This window comes from Carcharhinus amblyrhynchos, chromosome 6 (assembly GCF_965287045.1).
Source record: "Carcharhinus amblyrhynchos chromosome 6, sCarAmb.v2.hapA, whole genome shotgun sequence".
NCBI lineage: Eukaryota > Metazoa > Chordata > Chondrichthyes > Carcharhiniformes > Carcharhinidae > Carcharhinus > Carcharhinus amblyrhynchos.
The window spans coordinates 89,995,788-90,012,133 of record NC_137329.1 but is presented as its reverse complement, the minus strand read 5'-3'; the positions used below and the strand labels follow the sequence as shown (position 1 = coordinate 90,012,133).

General features: G+C 41.3%; 2 protein-coding genes across 4 annotated transcripts in view; one reads left to right on the top strand and one right to left on the bottom strand.

The window, feature by feature from the left end:
- LOC145344092 (voltage-dependent calcium channel subunit alpha-2/delta-4-like) overlaps nt 1-16,346 on the top strand; it is a 429,967-nt gene that overhangs the window by 245,789 nt on the left and 167,832 nt on the right. The window lies entirely within an intron of this gene.
- The window catches only part of LOC145344093 (leucine-rich repeat and transmembrane domain-containing protein 2-like), a 31,527-nt gene that overhangs the window by 768 nt on the left and 14,413 nt on the right, over nt 1-16,346 (bottom strand). For both annotated transcript variants that reach the window (XM_080190919.1, XM_080190918.1), the window contains exon 3: nt 3,533-4,123. In XM_080190919.1, the coding sequence (XP_080047045.1) occupies nt 3,533-4,123 (591 nt within the window). The remainder of the gene's footprint in view (nt 1-3,532; nt 4,124-16,346) is intronic.

The following is a 16,346-nucleotide window of genomic DNA, read 5'->3' as shown; positions in this document are numbered from 1 at the left end:
TAGGGGGGGGACATTGTAAGGCCAATTGTGCGCTTGCACTTATAAAGAATGCAACATGTGAAATCACTGGCACACGCACAGACTGTCATTTTCAACTACATATTCTATGATTTAATAGGAAGACAGTAATTGGCTCTATACCAATTATTTCAATGTGAGTACCTTTCTTACTGTGATCAGAGATTCAGGGCAGAATTCTCCAGCCGCCTGGTTGGGTTTTTCTGTGGCTGAGCCAGTTTGTCATTATCCACCAGTGGAATCTTCCATTCCTGCTAAAGTTGATGGTGATTTAGTTCCTTGCCTATGGCCCTGCTGGAGAACCCACTGTGGGTGTCAACTCCAGCAAGACTGGAAGATCCCACCAGTGGGAAGGGCTGGAGAATTCCACCCTCAGTCTCTACGGTTGAATCCTGTATTTATTGACCTGTTCTTCATGCAGGAATCACCAGATACAACAACAACAACTGTATCACAATGAAATATCCCAAAGATATATTTATACAGGAACATGATCAAGCAGAATTCATTACCATACCACATAAACAGATCTTAGCAGTTTTTAAGTAGTGTCTTAAAGAAATAGAGAGAAACTAACAAAGCAGAGTCCTTTAGGGAGACCATTCCAGAGCTTGGGCCTTGACAGCTAAAAGCATAGTCACCAATAATGTGGCAAAGGGGAAGATTAGGGAGCCAGAATTGGAGGAATTTGAAAACAAGAATGAGAATTTTAAAATCAAGGCATAGCTGGAGTAGGAGCTGCTAATGTAGGTCAGTGAAAAATTGAGGTGATGGATGAACAGGATTTAATGCAAGCTCGGATAATAGGCAACATAGTTTTGGGTGAACTCAGATCTGTGGAGGGCTTGCAAACTTCTGCCCTATCTCCAACATCCATTACTTCCCAATGTCCTTGAACATGTTGCTACTCTGAAATCTGAGCCCAGCTTTCCCAGAATTCCATGCTTAAATTGCTCCATCTGGTTTCTTCCCCTGCCATAGTTCTTCTCAAAGTCACAAAAGGCATCCTATGTGACAGTGATAAAGATAAAGACCGGAATTCTCCAGCCCTCCATGCCGGTGGGACTCACCGATCCCACTGGCAGTTCACCCCCACCCATGGGTTTCCCGCTGGTGTGGGTGACATCAATGGAAATTCCCATTGACAACAGCGGACCAGAGAATCCCACCACTAGCAAACAATGCACAACATCCCACCGATAGAAAACATGCGGCTGGGAGGCCAAAGAATCTCGCCCCATACTCTTTTTCTTCTTTCTTCTCAACCTGTCTACATTGACCACACCATTCTACCCTAAGCCTCTACAGCGTTATCCAACAGAATGGGATAGCACTTCCCTATCTTTCCAGTTTTATCTATCCCACTTCCACATAATTACTTCTGGTGTCTCCTGTGGATCTGTCCTTGGGCCCCCACTATTTTGTAGCTATCTACTGTCCCTCAGTTTACGTTGTCTGGAAATACAATACTAGTTTCCACATGTATGCTGACAGTACACAACTCCACTGGCAGCTGGAGAATTCTGCCCTGAATCTCTGATCACACTAAGAAAAGGTACTCACAAAGAACATGCAAAATAATTGGTATAGAGCCAACTCACAACACCACCACTTCTCTCAAACCCACACTGTCTCAGACATGTCACACTGCGTAAATGAGTTCCAAACCAGATAAACAGAAATTTCCTCCGTGAAATATTGGGAAGACTGAAGCCAGTGTCTGTGGACCTATCACAAACTGTGTTCCTACCAATTGTATTCCCCTCCTTGCGATTATCTGAGGCAGAACCAGACTATTTGCAGCCTATGTGTCATATTGTATTTGACTTTGAGATTAGCATCTGACACATATTCACACCCACTAAGGATCATTTATTTCCACCATTGCAACATCGTCCGACTCCATTTTTGCCTCAAGTCATCTGCTGCGGAAACACTGAACTGACATTCTTCTGGTTATAGTCCATACTCCCACATTCTGCCCTTTATAAACTTTGGGTCATTGAAATCTCTGCCATCTGTGTCCTAGTTCACACCAATTCTTGCTCACTCATCATCCCAACTGCGAGTGACTTACATTGATTCCCATTCCAGCAATGTCAGTATTTTAAAATTCTCATTCTTGTTTTCAAATTGTTGGATGGCAGCTCTATTTCTGTAATCTCTTCTAGCCCTACAATATTCCAAGATATGCATGCTCCAACAATTCTGGCATCTTTAGTATCTCTGATTTTAACTATTTTTGATCATTGCTAGCCATGCCTTTGGCTGCCAAGGTCCCAAACTCTGGAATTCACATCTGGAACTTTTTCTGCCACCTTAGCCTGCTTCACTCTTTTAAGATATTTCTTAATACCTAAATCTTTGACCAAGATTTAGACTTAGAAACCATAGAAGCCCTACAGTGCAGAGAAAGGCCACAATAACAATCCCATCTTGGTCCCTATCCCTGTATCCCTACATAATTACTTGCTAATCCCTCTAACCTATGCATCTTGGGACACTAAGGGGCAATTTAGCTTGGCCAGTCATCCTAACCTGCACATCTTTAGACTGTGGGAGGACACCAGAACACCCGGAGGAAACCCATGCAGACATGGGGAGACTGTGCAAACTCTGATCCAAGCCAGGAATCGAACCCAGGTCTCTGGAGCGGTGAAGCAGCAGTGCTAACCACTATGCTAGCATGCCATCCCTTGTTTCCTAATATCTTCTTATGAGGCTCAGTGTCAAATTTTGTTTTCTAATGCTCCTGTGAAATGCCCTGGGGTATTTAACTATGTCAAAGCTGCTGTATACAACCAGGTAATTAGGTAATTAACCATAACTCACAAGAGACCACAGCATCCCTCTCTGTTAGAGAGACAAGTGGTTTATAGATTGAGTATCACCACTCCAAGTCAAGCAGAGGGTAAGGGAAGGTGGCCACCATCCATGAACTACCACAGAGGCTGAAGTGAAGCTGTCCGGTTGACTACACCACACTCTAGTGATCTAGCCAACTAATTTATCTGAGTTGTTGATGTTATTATGGAAGACTGGAGCTATGGAGATGAATGATGTTATGAATGTGGAATCAGGCAACCCAGGTGATGGAATGAATATGAGGCAGAGGTTCATTTCCGAGTCATATAAGATACCAATGTTGCAAACAGCCTGGTTCAGCCTCAGACAGTAGCTGGGTCGAGGGATGGAGTTGCTCCTAGGGAACAAGGTTTGTGGCAAGGATTGAAGACAAAATTACTTTCTTCCCCATACATATTTAGGAACCACAAGAACTCTGACAGATGTGCCCTGGCCAGAGCCACTGAGATCAACTAATTGAACTGTTTTCTGCATGCAATCACTTAGATTTACACAGATCAAGAATAAAGCCTATGACTTTTGTAGTTAGGTACAATAACATTTAGATGGATTCAATTTTAATTCCTGTGTTGATCTAATTTTGGTATGTGAATTATAGTCAGTGTGGGGAGAAAGTGCATACATCATTGCAAGAGTTTGCTCTACTGACCTTTGTAGATGAACCACTCTATCCAGTGTTTGAAGTCCCTCAAGCCACAGTCACACTCCCAAGGATTCCCAGCCAGTTGTAATTGACGAAGAAGTTCAAGCGGCTCAAAGGCCTCTCTTTCAAGATTTGGCATCCTATTGTCTTCCAGATTCAACCAGGTCAAGTTCTCCATTTCATCAAATAAGAGCAGTGGAATCTCAGAGAGGCCATTAACAGAAAGATCTAACCTCTGCAAGTTGGTGATCTTATAAAAGATACTTTTATCCAGGCTTCGAATGCTGTTGTTCCTTAAGTTGAGGTCAGTCAGGTTCCTGATATTGTCAAATACATTGGATGGCAATTGGTCCAGGTAGTTGTTGGACAGGTCTAATTTCTCCAGTGTAGTAAAATTAATGAATGTCAGAGCCTGCAAGGTGCTGAGTTTATTGTTGCTGAGTGAGAGGAATTTGATGTTTGATGGAATGTCTGTTGGGATGGTTACTAGGCCTAGATTGCTGCAATCCACTTCATATTTTTTACAAGAACAGTGTGAGGGACATGCCAACACTGCTTCAACAATACTCAGCAGCACAAAAAATAAGCAGAAAGTACCTGTGGAGAAACAGAAACATGCATTACTGAATCAGATGTTTCAATACCTATGGAAGCATGAGTATGCTGTTTCACTACAGAAAGATGAATTTGAGGGAACTCCTTCACATCTTTGTACAACAGCCAAACACAATGGGCATGTCCATGTCACTTGCCTTCGCCCAAGAACAGGGCTAGGAATTTTTTGGAAGAAAGTAGGAGCTGCTAAGTCAGTGTGTTAGGGGTAAACTCTGCAGAGGATGGATATAGCAGCTGAAGGAACACTTTTTGAGAATAGATCATGGGCAGCAGGAAAAATTATGTCAATTTTATCCTATATATAATATTATTTCTGGTGGTTATCAACAGTTTTATAATCGAGGAATGATATTCTTCAAATTGCAACATGTCAAGACCAGTACTGAAGCTAAGGTAGCATGTAGTATAAGGAAACAGTTATTTACTGGAAAGGAAGCAGATATTAAATAACTTTTAACTTTCTTAAAAAGGGACATTTTGCACATTCTTTCCTGTAACAGTATCAATAAAGTGGGGAAATGTGAAATTATAGGCTGCCCCCGGTATCTTGGATACTGACAATCAAAAAAAGCAGAGAAACCTGAAAAAGCCACAAAGAACAAACAATAAAAAGCCCTGTTTCATTTCAGAACTCGTTTCATTTGCCTTAACTACTCAATTGGGCAAAACTAAAATGGAGAGGTTCTACCAGCCAAAGATTAGGAATCTTCTTGGCCCTCACTGGTAGGCAATATTTATCCATAATGAGACTCTTATAGAATTTGCATTAAACTCCATCAGAGATTCATATGTGCGAAGGATTGGGGAGAGGAGAGTAAGTAAATGCTAGGTGAGATTGTGGGATATCTAATTTCCAAATCTCATAAAATCAAATAAACTGGCTAGTGCAAAATTATCCTGGAATAGTTACATTAATTCCAATAGTTATAAGGTAAAGTCACCATAGTTTCAGATTTTCATAGGCTGCCCTCCCCTTTGAGGGTGAGAGTTGACTAGTGGTGATGCAATCTGAGCGAGGGTCAAGGTTGAGAAGGTGTGGCCTTCATGAAAAACCTTGGCTGGTACAGGAATTCAACTCACGCTGTTATAGAATCTGTTATAGAATACAGTGCAGAAGAAGGCCATTTGGCCCATCAAGTCTACACCAACCACAATCCCGCCCAGGCCCTATCCCCACACATTTACCCTAACAAGTCCCCCTGACACCAAAGGGAAATTTAGCAGTCAATCCACCTAACCTCCACATCGTTGGACACATCTTTGTTAGCATCAGTTTATATCACAAACCAGCCACCCAGCCAACTAACTGATTAAGAATTGAACTCATGACCCCTCGTTTACAAGACCAGTGCACTAACCACTGAGCTATGGAGCCAAATACCATGAACAGTAATGTTCATGAACAGAGTTGTTATGAACACTAATAACAAGGAGAATAGCAAACAGCTTTATAATAGAGCAATGCCATTTCTGAAATGTATAAATAATTTGCAACAGAATGTGGTGTTATCCCTGGTAAACATTAACAATTTTATACTGGACAACAGTGCTATTTCTGATGGGCATGAGTTTTGAAATATTGTTATGTGAATACTGCTGAAAAAACAAACACATTCCTAAAGCATCTTGCCTCGCACTTATCAGGACAAATACAAGAGTGCCAAATTTCAAACAATCACAATAATTTGTACTGCAGGAAAAAAGGGTGCTGATTAGTTGGCAAGTCAAATTTTATTGGACAAGATGTTGCCATGGAGAAAGGAATCTACAAGCTCCCCAAGCTTCAATGTAATTCAAAAAAGGCATGAGGCTTGAACACATTATCTTTGTTTGCTGAGAACGGGCTCCTAGAAATGAAATGAATGTATGTTGCTTCTAGCAAGTGTAATTGAGATATGTTATGAACTCAACTGATTATCTAAAAGGGACAAGGCTTTGCCCCAGGTGTCTCACTGTATACCTAAAGGTTCCACCATGGAATCTTATGGGCTGCAGTGAGGTGACCTCTAACATGGACAGGAGGAAGAGGACTATGTCTCCAAACAGGCAGGTGTTGATGGAAGTGGCTAAGGAAATAAGCAGCAGTAGTGTGGACCTCCATTGGAATATTGTATCAGGAAAATCCAGCATCTCAGATAGATGAGTAGCATCTGCTAAGTCCCACACTCTGACTTCCCCAACATTATCTTGGTCAAGCTTCTCAGGTCAACACATCTTGTTGTTCATTCATTTCTCTCTGTATGCAGACACCTTCCATCTCTATCTGTCCACTCATATTCACCCAAAGCCTATTTTCCTCTGACATTCCTGCCGCACAGTCACTCTCCACAAATGATGTCCTTCCCTCCTCTTGACACAATCCACGATGAACACTCACACCACTTCACTTTCTCAACTTGCAGAAGACGGCACATAACCTTGGGGAGAGATAGAGATCCAAATTGGGGCTGGGGTGGGGAGCTGGCCTTCCAGTGAAAGGCACATTGGCAATGCATTCCACCTGCTCAACTGGGAAGCTGGTCTTGTTTCAGGAGGCTGCAGAGGTCAGATGCAGGTACGTAAACTATTGCCTTGCCATGTTGGAGGCTGGAAACAGTGAAATGCAGCTGAAGGTGTGTGAGATGCTGGACAAGTACCAAGAAGTTGGCAATCACCTGTAAAGCAGCGAAAACACTCCCTGAGAGAAGTGCATTGAACCGCAATCTTTCCGCAATTGTGGCTGAACCATTCAGTTTCAATGATCAAAGATATCTTAGTTTGTCAGTTTCCCTGAAGAAGCTCTTTCTGCTATGCATGGGCCTCAATGACCCTGGCAAATTGCTGACAGGTTGGGAAATCCAGGACACAGGTCTAAAAGAGTTCTTAGTTGGCTTTTTAAGCAACATAATTACTTATCCATCAGAACCAAAGGGATGACCCGTACGCCTTCAATTCCACCCCATTGAAACTCAGAAGAGGGTGGGATGATGGCAGGAACCCAATCCAACGTTAGTTTCAGGAGATTTAGTTCCTTGCAGCAAGAGGGAAAAGAACCTGTTATCATGGTCCATGTAGGCGCCAACGACATAATTGGAATGAGGGAAGAGATTCTGCATAGAGAGCTTAAAAAGCTAGGCACTAAGTTAACCAGCAGAACTCCCATGGTTACAATCTCTGGATTTTTATGTGAGCCAAATGCAGATTGGCAGAGGATACATAAAATTAGAGAAATGAATATGTGGCTCAATGACTGGTGTAGGAGAAGAGGGTTTCAGTTTGTGGGGTACTGGCATCAGCACTGGGCAAAGTTGGGGCTGTACCATTGGGACGGCCTATATCTGAACCCTGCTGGGACCAATGTTCTTGCAACTCACATAACTAGAAAAGGAGAGAGGGCTTTCAACTAAATAGAGGAGGTGTGGGCTATGCTTCTGGAGAGGGATACGTAGGCTTACAAAGCAAAAGGATATGGCAGCATTGCAAGGCACCCATTTAGGTAATGACACCCAGAGTGTGACAGGAAGGGACAGAGTGTGTGAACTTTAAAAAAAAAGCAATAAATAGGGACAAGGAGGTGGGAATGGTAAAAGGGCAAAAATTAATGGCTCTTTGTTTTAAAAAAAAAACAGTAAATAGGGACAAGGAGGTGGGAATGGTAAAAAGGCAAAATGAATGGCTCTTTACATAAATGCACACAGTATTCAACACAAAATAAATGAGTTAATGGCACAAATTGAGGTTAATATTCATTACAGAGTTGTGGTTACAAACAGATTAAAGCTGGGAACTAAATATTCAGGAGTATGTTACTTTTTGTAAGGACAGGCAAGAATGAATTGGCAAGAATGGAGAGGGAAAGGAGTTTAGCAGAAAAGATGGTTGATCAGCAAAGGCAGACATTTATGAAAATGGTTCATGACTCACAACAAAGATGTGTCCCAGTGAGGAAGAAGAATTCTAGGAAGGGGATAAACCATGGTTAACCAATGAAGTTAAGGATAGTATCAAACTGAAAGATAGTCCTTCCTACCATTCTTTGGTAGGAAGAATGGTAGGAAGGACTATTACTTACGTGGCGAAAAACTGCAGCAGGCGACGGTGCAGAGGGACCTCGGGGTCCTTGTGCATGAGTCGCAAAAACCCAGCCTGCAGGTGCAGCAGGTGGTCAGGAAGGCGAATGGGATGCTGGCCTTCATAGCGAGGGGGATTGAATATAAAAGTAGGGAGGTCTTGCTGCAGCTGTATAGGGCATTGGTGAGGCCGCAGCTGGAGTACTGTGTGCAGTTTTGGGCGCCGCACCTGCGCAAGGATATTTTGGCCTTGGAGGGAGTGCAGAGGAGGTTTACTAGGCTGATACCGGAGTTGAGGGGGTTGAGCTATGAGGAGAGGCTGAATAAACTAGGCTTGTACTCGTTAGAGTTTAGAAGAATGAGGGGAGATCTCATTGAGACGTATAAGATGATGAATGGGATGGATAGGATAGAGGTGGAAAGACTCTTCCCGCTCAAAAAAGACAGTAGGACTAGGGGGCACAGCCTCAAGATAAAGGGGGGGCGGTTCAGAACGGAGTTGAGGAGGAACTTCTTCACTCAAAGGGTGGTGAATCTCTGGAATTCTCTGCCCGTTGAAGTGGTGGAGGCTGCCTCGCTAAATATTTTTAAGAAGCGGGTTGATGGGTTTTTGATAAGAGAGGGGATTAAGGGTTATGGGGAGAGGGCGGGAAAGTGGAACTGAGCCACGACAGATCAGCCATGATCTTATTGAATGGCGGGGCAGGCTCGAAGGGCCAGATGGCCTACTCCTGCTCCTATTTCTTATGTTCTTATGTTCTTATGTTCTTATGAAAGATAAATAAGCATACAATGTGGCAACAATTAGTGGTAAGCCAGAGGGCTGGAAAAACTTTAAAAACTAACACCTTTATTAAAAAAGAGAGAGCGACAAGAACAGGTATCTTTGGGCCAGTTAACTTAATATCTGTCGTTTGGAAAATGTTAGTCAATTATAAAGGATGTAACAGTAGAGCATTTAGAAATACATAACATAATCATGTAGAGTCAGCATGCTTTGTGAAGGGGAAATCATGCCTGACAAGGTTATTAGAATTCTTTGAGGTGGTCATGAGCAGGATAAATAAAGGAGAACCAGTATGTATAATATACTTGGATTTCCAAAAAGCATTTGATAATGTATGACGCAAAAGGCTACTTAATAAGTTAAAAGTCCACGGTGTTGGGGTAGTGGATTGGCTAACTAATAGAAGAACGAGAGTTAGGATGAAAGGGGAATTTTCAGGATGCTAACCTGTGCCTGGTGGAATGCCACAGGGATCACTGCTGGGGCCTCAATTATTTGCAATATTTATTAATGACTTGGACGAGGGAAGTGAATGTACTATTGCCAAGTTTATGGATGACACTAAAATAGGTGGAAAGGCATGTGGACACAAGGAATCTATGAAGGGATAAAGGAGGCAGTCCAGGGAACATTCACTAGGTTGATTCCAGGTATGGAGAGATTTTCTTATAAGGAGAGGTTGAGTACTCATTGGAGTTCAGAGGAATAATGGATACCTCATTGAGACATATAAGATTTTCAAGGAACTTGACAGGATAGATGCTGAGAGGTTGCTTCCCCTTGTGGGAGAATCTAAGTTCGGGGGCATAATCTCAGAGTAAAGGGTCGCCCATTTAAGACAGAGATGAGGAGGAATTTCTTCTCTCAGAGAGTAGTGAAGCAGAGAGCCGTAGAGGCTGGGTCATTAAGTATGCTCAAGGCTGAGATAGACAGATTTTTAATCAGTAAGGGAATTCAGGGTTATGGGTATAAGGTGGGAAAATGGAGTTGTAGATCAGTCATGATCTTATTGAATAGTAGAGTAGAATTGATGGGCTGAATGGCCTCCTTCTGCTCCTACATCTTATGGTCTTAAGCATGCAAGCCCATCTCCCCCTGCTTGGGGAAAGTTCCTCTCAAGGGATATACATTTCTAGCAAGCAAGCAGTTGCTTTCAAAGTGTAACAAATCCACCTTAATACAGATCAATCTGGTCTTCCAATGCAGATCCTGCCATTTGTCCTCTGCACTTTTTCCATTCATTAAAATAATGGACAGAAAATTGTGGGGAGCAGAGCTACCATTTCTTATTGTGCACTTTTGGTATCCAAGGCTGAGTGTTAGTTTCATGTATTCATTAAATTGGCCTTTATAATTCCATAATATGACTACTAAACTTTTCAAATATGCTAGATCAAAAACATATTGTTTACCCTTCAGAGTTCAAATGACCATCAGCTGTTTGAATTTTCTTCATCTCAGGTGGCACGTTGAACCTCTCAATAAATATATTTTTGTACATTTTGGGCTTACATGGTTGTAAAATAAGATATCCACAATCTGAATCATGATTATATGTTATAGACAGGAATTTATTTTTTGTAGCACCTTGGCTTGCATAGTTTATGATATAACTCTAAGCAAACCTTTTAACCTTGCGTAATTTCCCAACTTCTTTAAACTCAGATGGAAACCAAAAATTGGAATTCATCATAGACAATGGGAACTCGCAATCAGAAAGAAGACTCAAAAGTGATATGACAGGAATTATTATGAGCAGAATATACTATGCTTACAGGAAGATCCAACAAGCTGAATTTTATAAGCTGTTGGTTTTTGTTCTTGTGATTTAAGATATTACCCAAATCACTCAAATTTGTCACAAATGGCAGTTCTTGTGATGCAACCCAACTTCACAGCTTTTGTAAATGATCATTTAAAGCAATAAAATAAGAAGGTTTGGGATCCTGGTAGCTGCAGGCTGTGTTTTGTCAGTTTATTACTGCCACATATTGCAGAGTGTGGGTGGTTACATCTTTGACTAATCTAACAACCAAATGTTATCTATCTCTATATTTTGTCAAGAAGCTAGCTCTGCTTTTTAGAGCTGATTGTTGCAACTAATTGTATGCTTTTGATATGTAGAATATCAAAAAGTCCTGAGTAACAAAGAAACATTTGCAGTAGAATTGCTGCCCCTGTGCAGAATACTGAGGACAACATTGCTCATCATGACTTTTAATTCTTGCATTTGTGATTCTGGTATTTAAGGCTCAACTTTAACCTATTTGACTCAGCAGGAATTAAATTTGCATCAGCTGCCCACCCCTCCCTACACTTCTTGACCTATCTCTGACTGCATCATATCCATTCATTGCAAGCAAGTAAGGTCAAATTAAAATGTAATGCTCTGACATCATAACCACCCTCCCTAAATTTTAACTCCAAATTGCAGATGTTTTGCCAGTCACAAGACCACGTGCTAAACTTTGTGGGATTGGTGTGATCAGTGCCCTTGCACTACAAAAATTAGGTCTCAGTTGCATCTCATTAGAAATACAGAATATCTTCCCAGCACATGACTTTTATTGACTTGGAATCCCTGCTTCTTCTGAGTGAAGTAAAACTTAGGAACTGGAATAGGAACTTGAAGGAGAAGGAGCAGCAGAAGTCTCAGTAACCATTATCATCAGTACCTAGGCTTCTCAAAAGACCAACTCTGAGTGGCTGCAAACTGGAGGGCAAACTTAGCACACAGGGTCTATGGACCAAGTTCACCTTTCTGGACCAAACTGAGGAGCTGTGCCGGAAGTCTTCACTAAACGGAATGACTGTAAGCAGAGCTTTAAATGGGGCTTCCTGTAATATGCTCCACAAGAAAAGTTAGGCATTGTCATCCTCCGCTGTGTATTGTATAATATTGCATTGTGGAAATACTTCCTTTTGGAGGAGGAAGATCAACAGCAACAGTCCCAAATATTGATTTGAGTTATAGGTAAATATTTAATTTAATATACCTATAACATAAACTCAAGTAATTTGTTAAATACTAAAGCTTTAAATTTAATACATAACAAATTAGATGAATTAAGGGCCACAACTGCAACCTGTAGACATTTGTGGAAAATCTTGTGATCCCAGAGAACCAAATGTGCAGTAAGTGTCTACATCTCAAGAAACTTAAGTTCAGAGTTGCTGAGCTGGAGTCTGAGTTGTAGAGATTGCAGCACATCAGATAGGGGGAGCTTTACCAGGACACTTTGATCCAGACAGTAGTCACACCCCTGAGGTTAGGAAGCTGTACAGGGCTGGTTGGTGATATAGGCCAGGACAGTGTAACTGTGGGTTAGGCAGTTAAAGACACCCCAGTGCAGTGCTGAAAGGAGTTTCAGTTTTTGCCCTTCTCCAGAAGATGTGTACGAGCTGCTTGCTATGTGTGTGTGGATGAGGACAAGTCTTCAAGGTGAATGAGCAAATTCAACATAACAGTATGATGTAGGGGAGGCAATGACCTGGTGGTGTTATCACTAGACTATTAATCCAGAAACTCAGCTAATGTTGTAGGGACCTGGGTTCGAATTCCACCACAGCAATTGGTGGAATTTAAATTCAATAAAAAAGCCTAGAATTCAGAATCTACTAATGACCATGAAACCATTGTCAATTGTTGGAAAAACCCATCTGGTCTGCTAATGTCCTTCAGGGAAGGAAATCTGCTGGCCTGTATGTGACTCCAGAAACACAGCAACGTGGTTGACTCTTAACTGCCCTCCAAGTGCAACGAGGGATGGGAAACAAATGCCCCATGAATTAATTTTAAAAAATGACCATTTGAGCAGGAGGAGTGAAGATAAATGTGAATAGAATCAGCTTGTGTGTTGGACAGAATATTACTGAGGAAATAAAAGGAATTTGCGAAAAAGGCAATGCAATAATCATAGGAGAGAGTTTAATCTTTACATAGACTGGACAGATGAAATTGGCAAAGCCATTTAGATCAGTTGACTGAAATGAATTTGAGAGAGTTTCCTCGAACAATGGCTGGGATCTTCTGCCGGTGTGATCTCATTCTCTAATCTCCACCCCCCGCTCACTGGTAATGTAATAAGATCTCACCCTTAATACAGTTTAATAAATTTAAATATACTTACAGGGCTTCTTTGTCATATTTCTCCTCACATTAAGAATTCCCCTGTCAGCTTTTGCTAAACATAAGTCAGTTAAGAGGAACCCGGCAGTGGTGCAAAGGTTAATATCATTCCTGAGGGAGAGGGAAAAGCCCAGGGGTGGTGCTCTGGCGCTTCAAATCTGGTAGTGGGGCGAATCATCTGGGAAGCTCAAAGGAGAGGATTCCCCTTATATATGTGGGGGGTGATGCTTGTGGAAGTGGGGGTAGGGTGGGATTCTCCATATCTGTGGGTGGGGTATGTATTCAGTGCAGATCAGGCACCCTTTGAAAAGGCTCTATCAGGCCCGGCCCTGCCCTGCCAGTGAGATGGTGAAAACCACACCTCCAGATTTTTTGTGCACAGAGTGCTGTACAAGCTTTCGGAGCACTGGTCCTTCATCAGGCAAGTGACTCACCTGATGAAGGAGCTGCACTCCAGAAGCTCTTGATTCCAAATAAGTCTGTTGAAATGTAACCTGGTGTTGTGATACTTCCTACTGTGCCCACCCCAGTCCAATGTCAGCATCTCCACATCATGGCTACCATTGACACCAACTCACCTGATGAAGGAGCAGCATTCCAAAAGCTTGCCATTCCAAATAAACCTGTTGGACTTTAGCAGGAAAAACTATAACAAGGAATTGTGAGCACTTGTGAGAGCAATTTATAAGCCAAGATATAAGCAAAGATTTGTGTCTGCCTTCCAGATATAAGATATGAAGAGCTTATCAGAAATAATGGGAATTCATTGTCTCATGAGAGTGAGAAATTTAAAGTAATCAGTATTAGTGAAGAAAAGATTGGTTGGCTAATAGCAAGCATTGAATATGGATAAATTCAGCATTTTGGGTTGGCAAGTGGTTTCCAGTAGAATGCCACAGGTATTAATGTTGGAATGTCGACTATTTACAATCTATATAAGTGACTTGGATGAAGCGACCAAACATATGGTAGCTAAATTTGCTAATGACCAAAGATAGATAGGAAAGCATATTTTGAAGAGGACAAAGTCTACAAAATGATTTAGGTAGATTAAGTGAGTGGGCAAAACAATAGCAGATGGAGTATAATGTGAGAAAATGTGTATTCTAATCTGGTAGGAGGAATAGAAAATCAGTATATTATTTAGATGGAGAAAAAATACAGTACAGAGGGATCTGGGTGTCCTGGTACATGACGCATGAAGAGCTACGCAGGTACAACAAGTGATTAAGAAGGCAAGTAGAATATTGTCAGTTATTGCTAGGGGAATGTATTATTAACATAGCAAATGTTGCTACAATTGCATAGGGCATTAGTGAGACCACATCTGGATTACTCTGTACAGTTTTTGGTCTCCTGATTTGGGTAAAGACATAATTACATTCAAAGCAGTTTAGAGAAAATTCACTTAACTGTTTTCTGGATTATCTTATGAGGAAAGGTTGGACAGGTTAGGCCTGTATCCATTAGAGTTTAGAAGTCTGACAGATAATTTTGATGTTATAAGACCCTGAGGGGAACTGAGAGGATGTTTCCCCTTGTTGGAGTGAATAGAATGACAGGACACAGCTTAAAAATAAGGGATCTCCCCATTTAAGATGGAAATGAGGAGAATTGTTTTCTCTCTCAGGGCCATTGATCTGGGGAATTTTCTTCCCCAAAGACTAATGGAGAAAAGATTATTGGACATTTTTAAGGCTGAGTTATATAGATTCTTCATTGACAAGGGAGTCAAAAATTATAGGGGGTAGATAGGAAAGTAGAGTTGAGGCCACAATCAGTCATGATCTTATCAAATGATGAAACAGGTTTAAGGAAGCAAATGACCTACTATTGCTCATAATTCATATAATATCTTTGTCTTTGGTTTTTGTAGAACAGGATCAACAGAAGATAAAAGAATGCAGCAAAATTGATATATGCACTTTGAGATGAAATGCTGGTAAAGTAGCAAAGATTATCTCTCCACAGCTTATGGCCAATGTATGTGGGGCATAGGTTTGAGAGATGGATGTCCATGTCAGTTGATGCGGGGAAAATGGGATGCCGCAGTTCTGTCCCATAGCTCCTTTACATAATGCACAATGACAATTCTGCCCCTTAGCAGCTGTTGACTTCTAATTGAGCTTGATCTATTCTATCTATAGAGATTCCAGAGGCTTCAATCTGAGCTGTCTTGTTGAAGTTATTTAAATCCACAAAGAGTAGTGCAGGTACAATTCCCTAACCTGAAGTTCCAGGAATTCGAATAGGTAGAATTAGTTTAATCAGAAATGAACAGCAAGACAATGGGGTGAGTGAGGAGGGGCAATTTGCAGTTTCTGCCTGCATATTTGCAAAACATATATGAAATTTCTCTATTAATTTTGGGATCTGTGACAGAAATATATGAAAATATATTTATAAAATGGAGTGCTCAATTGTCATGTGGTACTGATTACACACACTAATAATGAACTGTTATCCATTTTTATTTGAAGTTCACTAAAGAGGGTGACACAGCAGTTAGCACTGCTGCCTCATAATGCCAGGGACTTCACTGTCTGTGTGAGTTTGCGCGTTCTCCCCAATCTGCGTGGGCTTCCTCTGGGTACCCTGGTTTCCCCCCACAGTTCAAAGATGTGCAAATTGCCCCTTAGTATCCCAAGATGTTTAGGTTAGGGAAACTAGTATGTGGGGATACAGAGAAAGGGCCTGGGTTAGATGCTCTATCAGAGAGTCAGTGCAGACCTGATGGGCCAAATGGCCTCCTTCTGCACTTCAGGATTCTATGATTAAGGACAACTTAATTTCTTCTGACTTAGAACTAATGGAGGAGATGACAGATGATTTGAACCAATATTTTGCAACAGTCTTCACTATAAATGATACATCTAACAAGCTGTATGTCAGGAAATGAAAGGCAGGGAGGAACTCGGGAAAATTACAATCATTTGGAGAAATGGCATTGACGAAATGGTTGAAGTTGTGGGCTAACAAATCCCTGGGACTTAATGGGCATCATCCTAAGTCTTAAAAATGGCTGGCAAGATAATTGATGCATTAGTTTTAATTTTCCAAAATTCTCTAGATTTAGAGAATATTCCATTTGATTGGAAAATAGTGAATGTAGCTAATTTATTCAAAAACGTGAGAGAGAAACCAGAAAACTATCGGTTAAGTAGCTTAAATCTGCCAGAGGGAAAATGTTAGATGCTACATATTATTAAAGATGCACTCACAGGACACTGGGAAAAATTC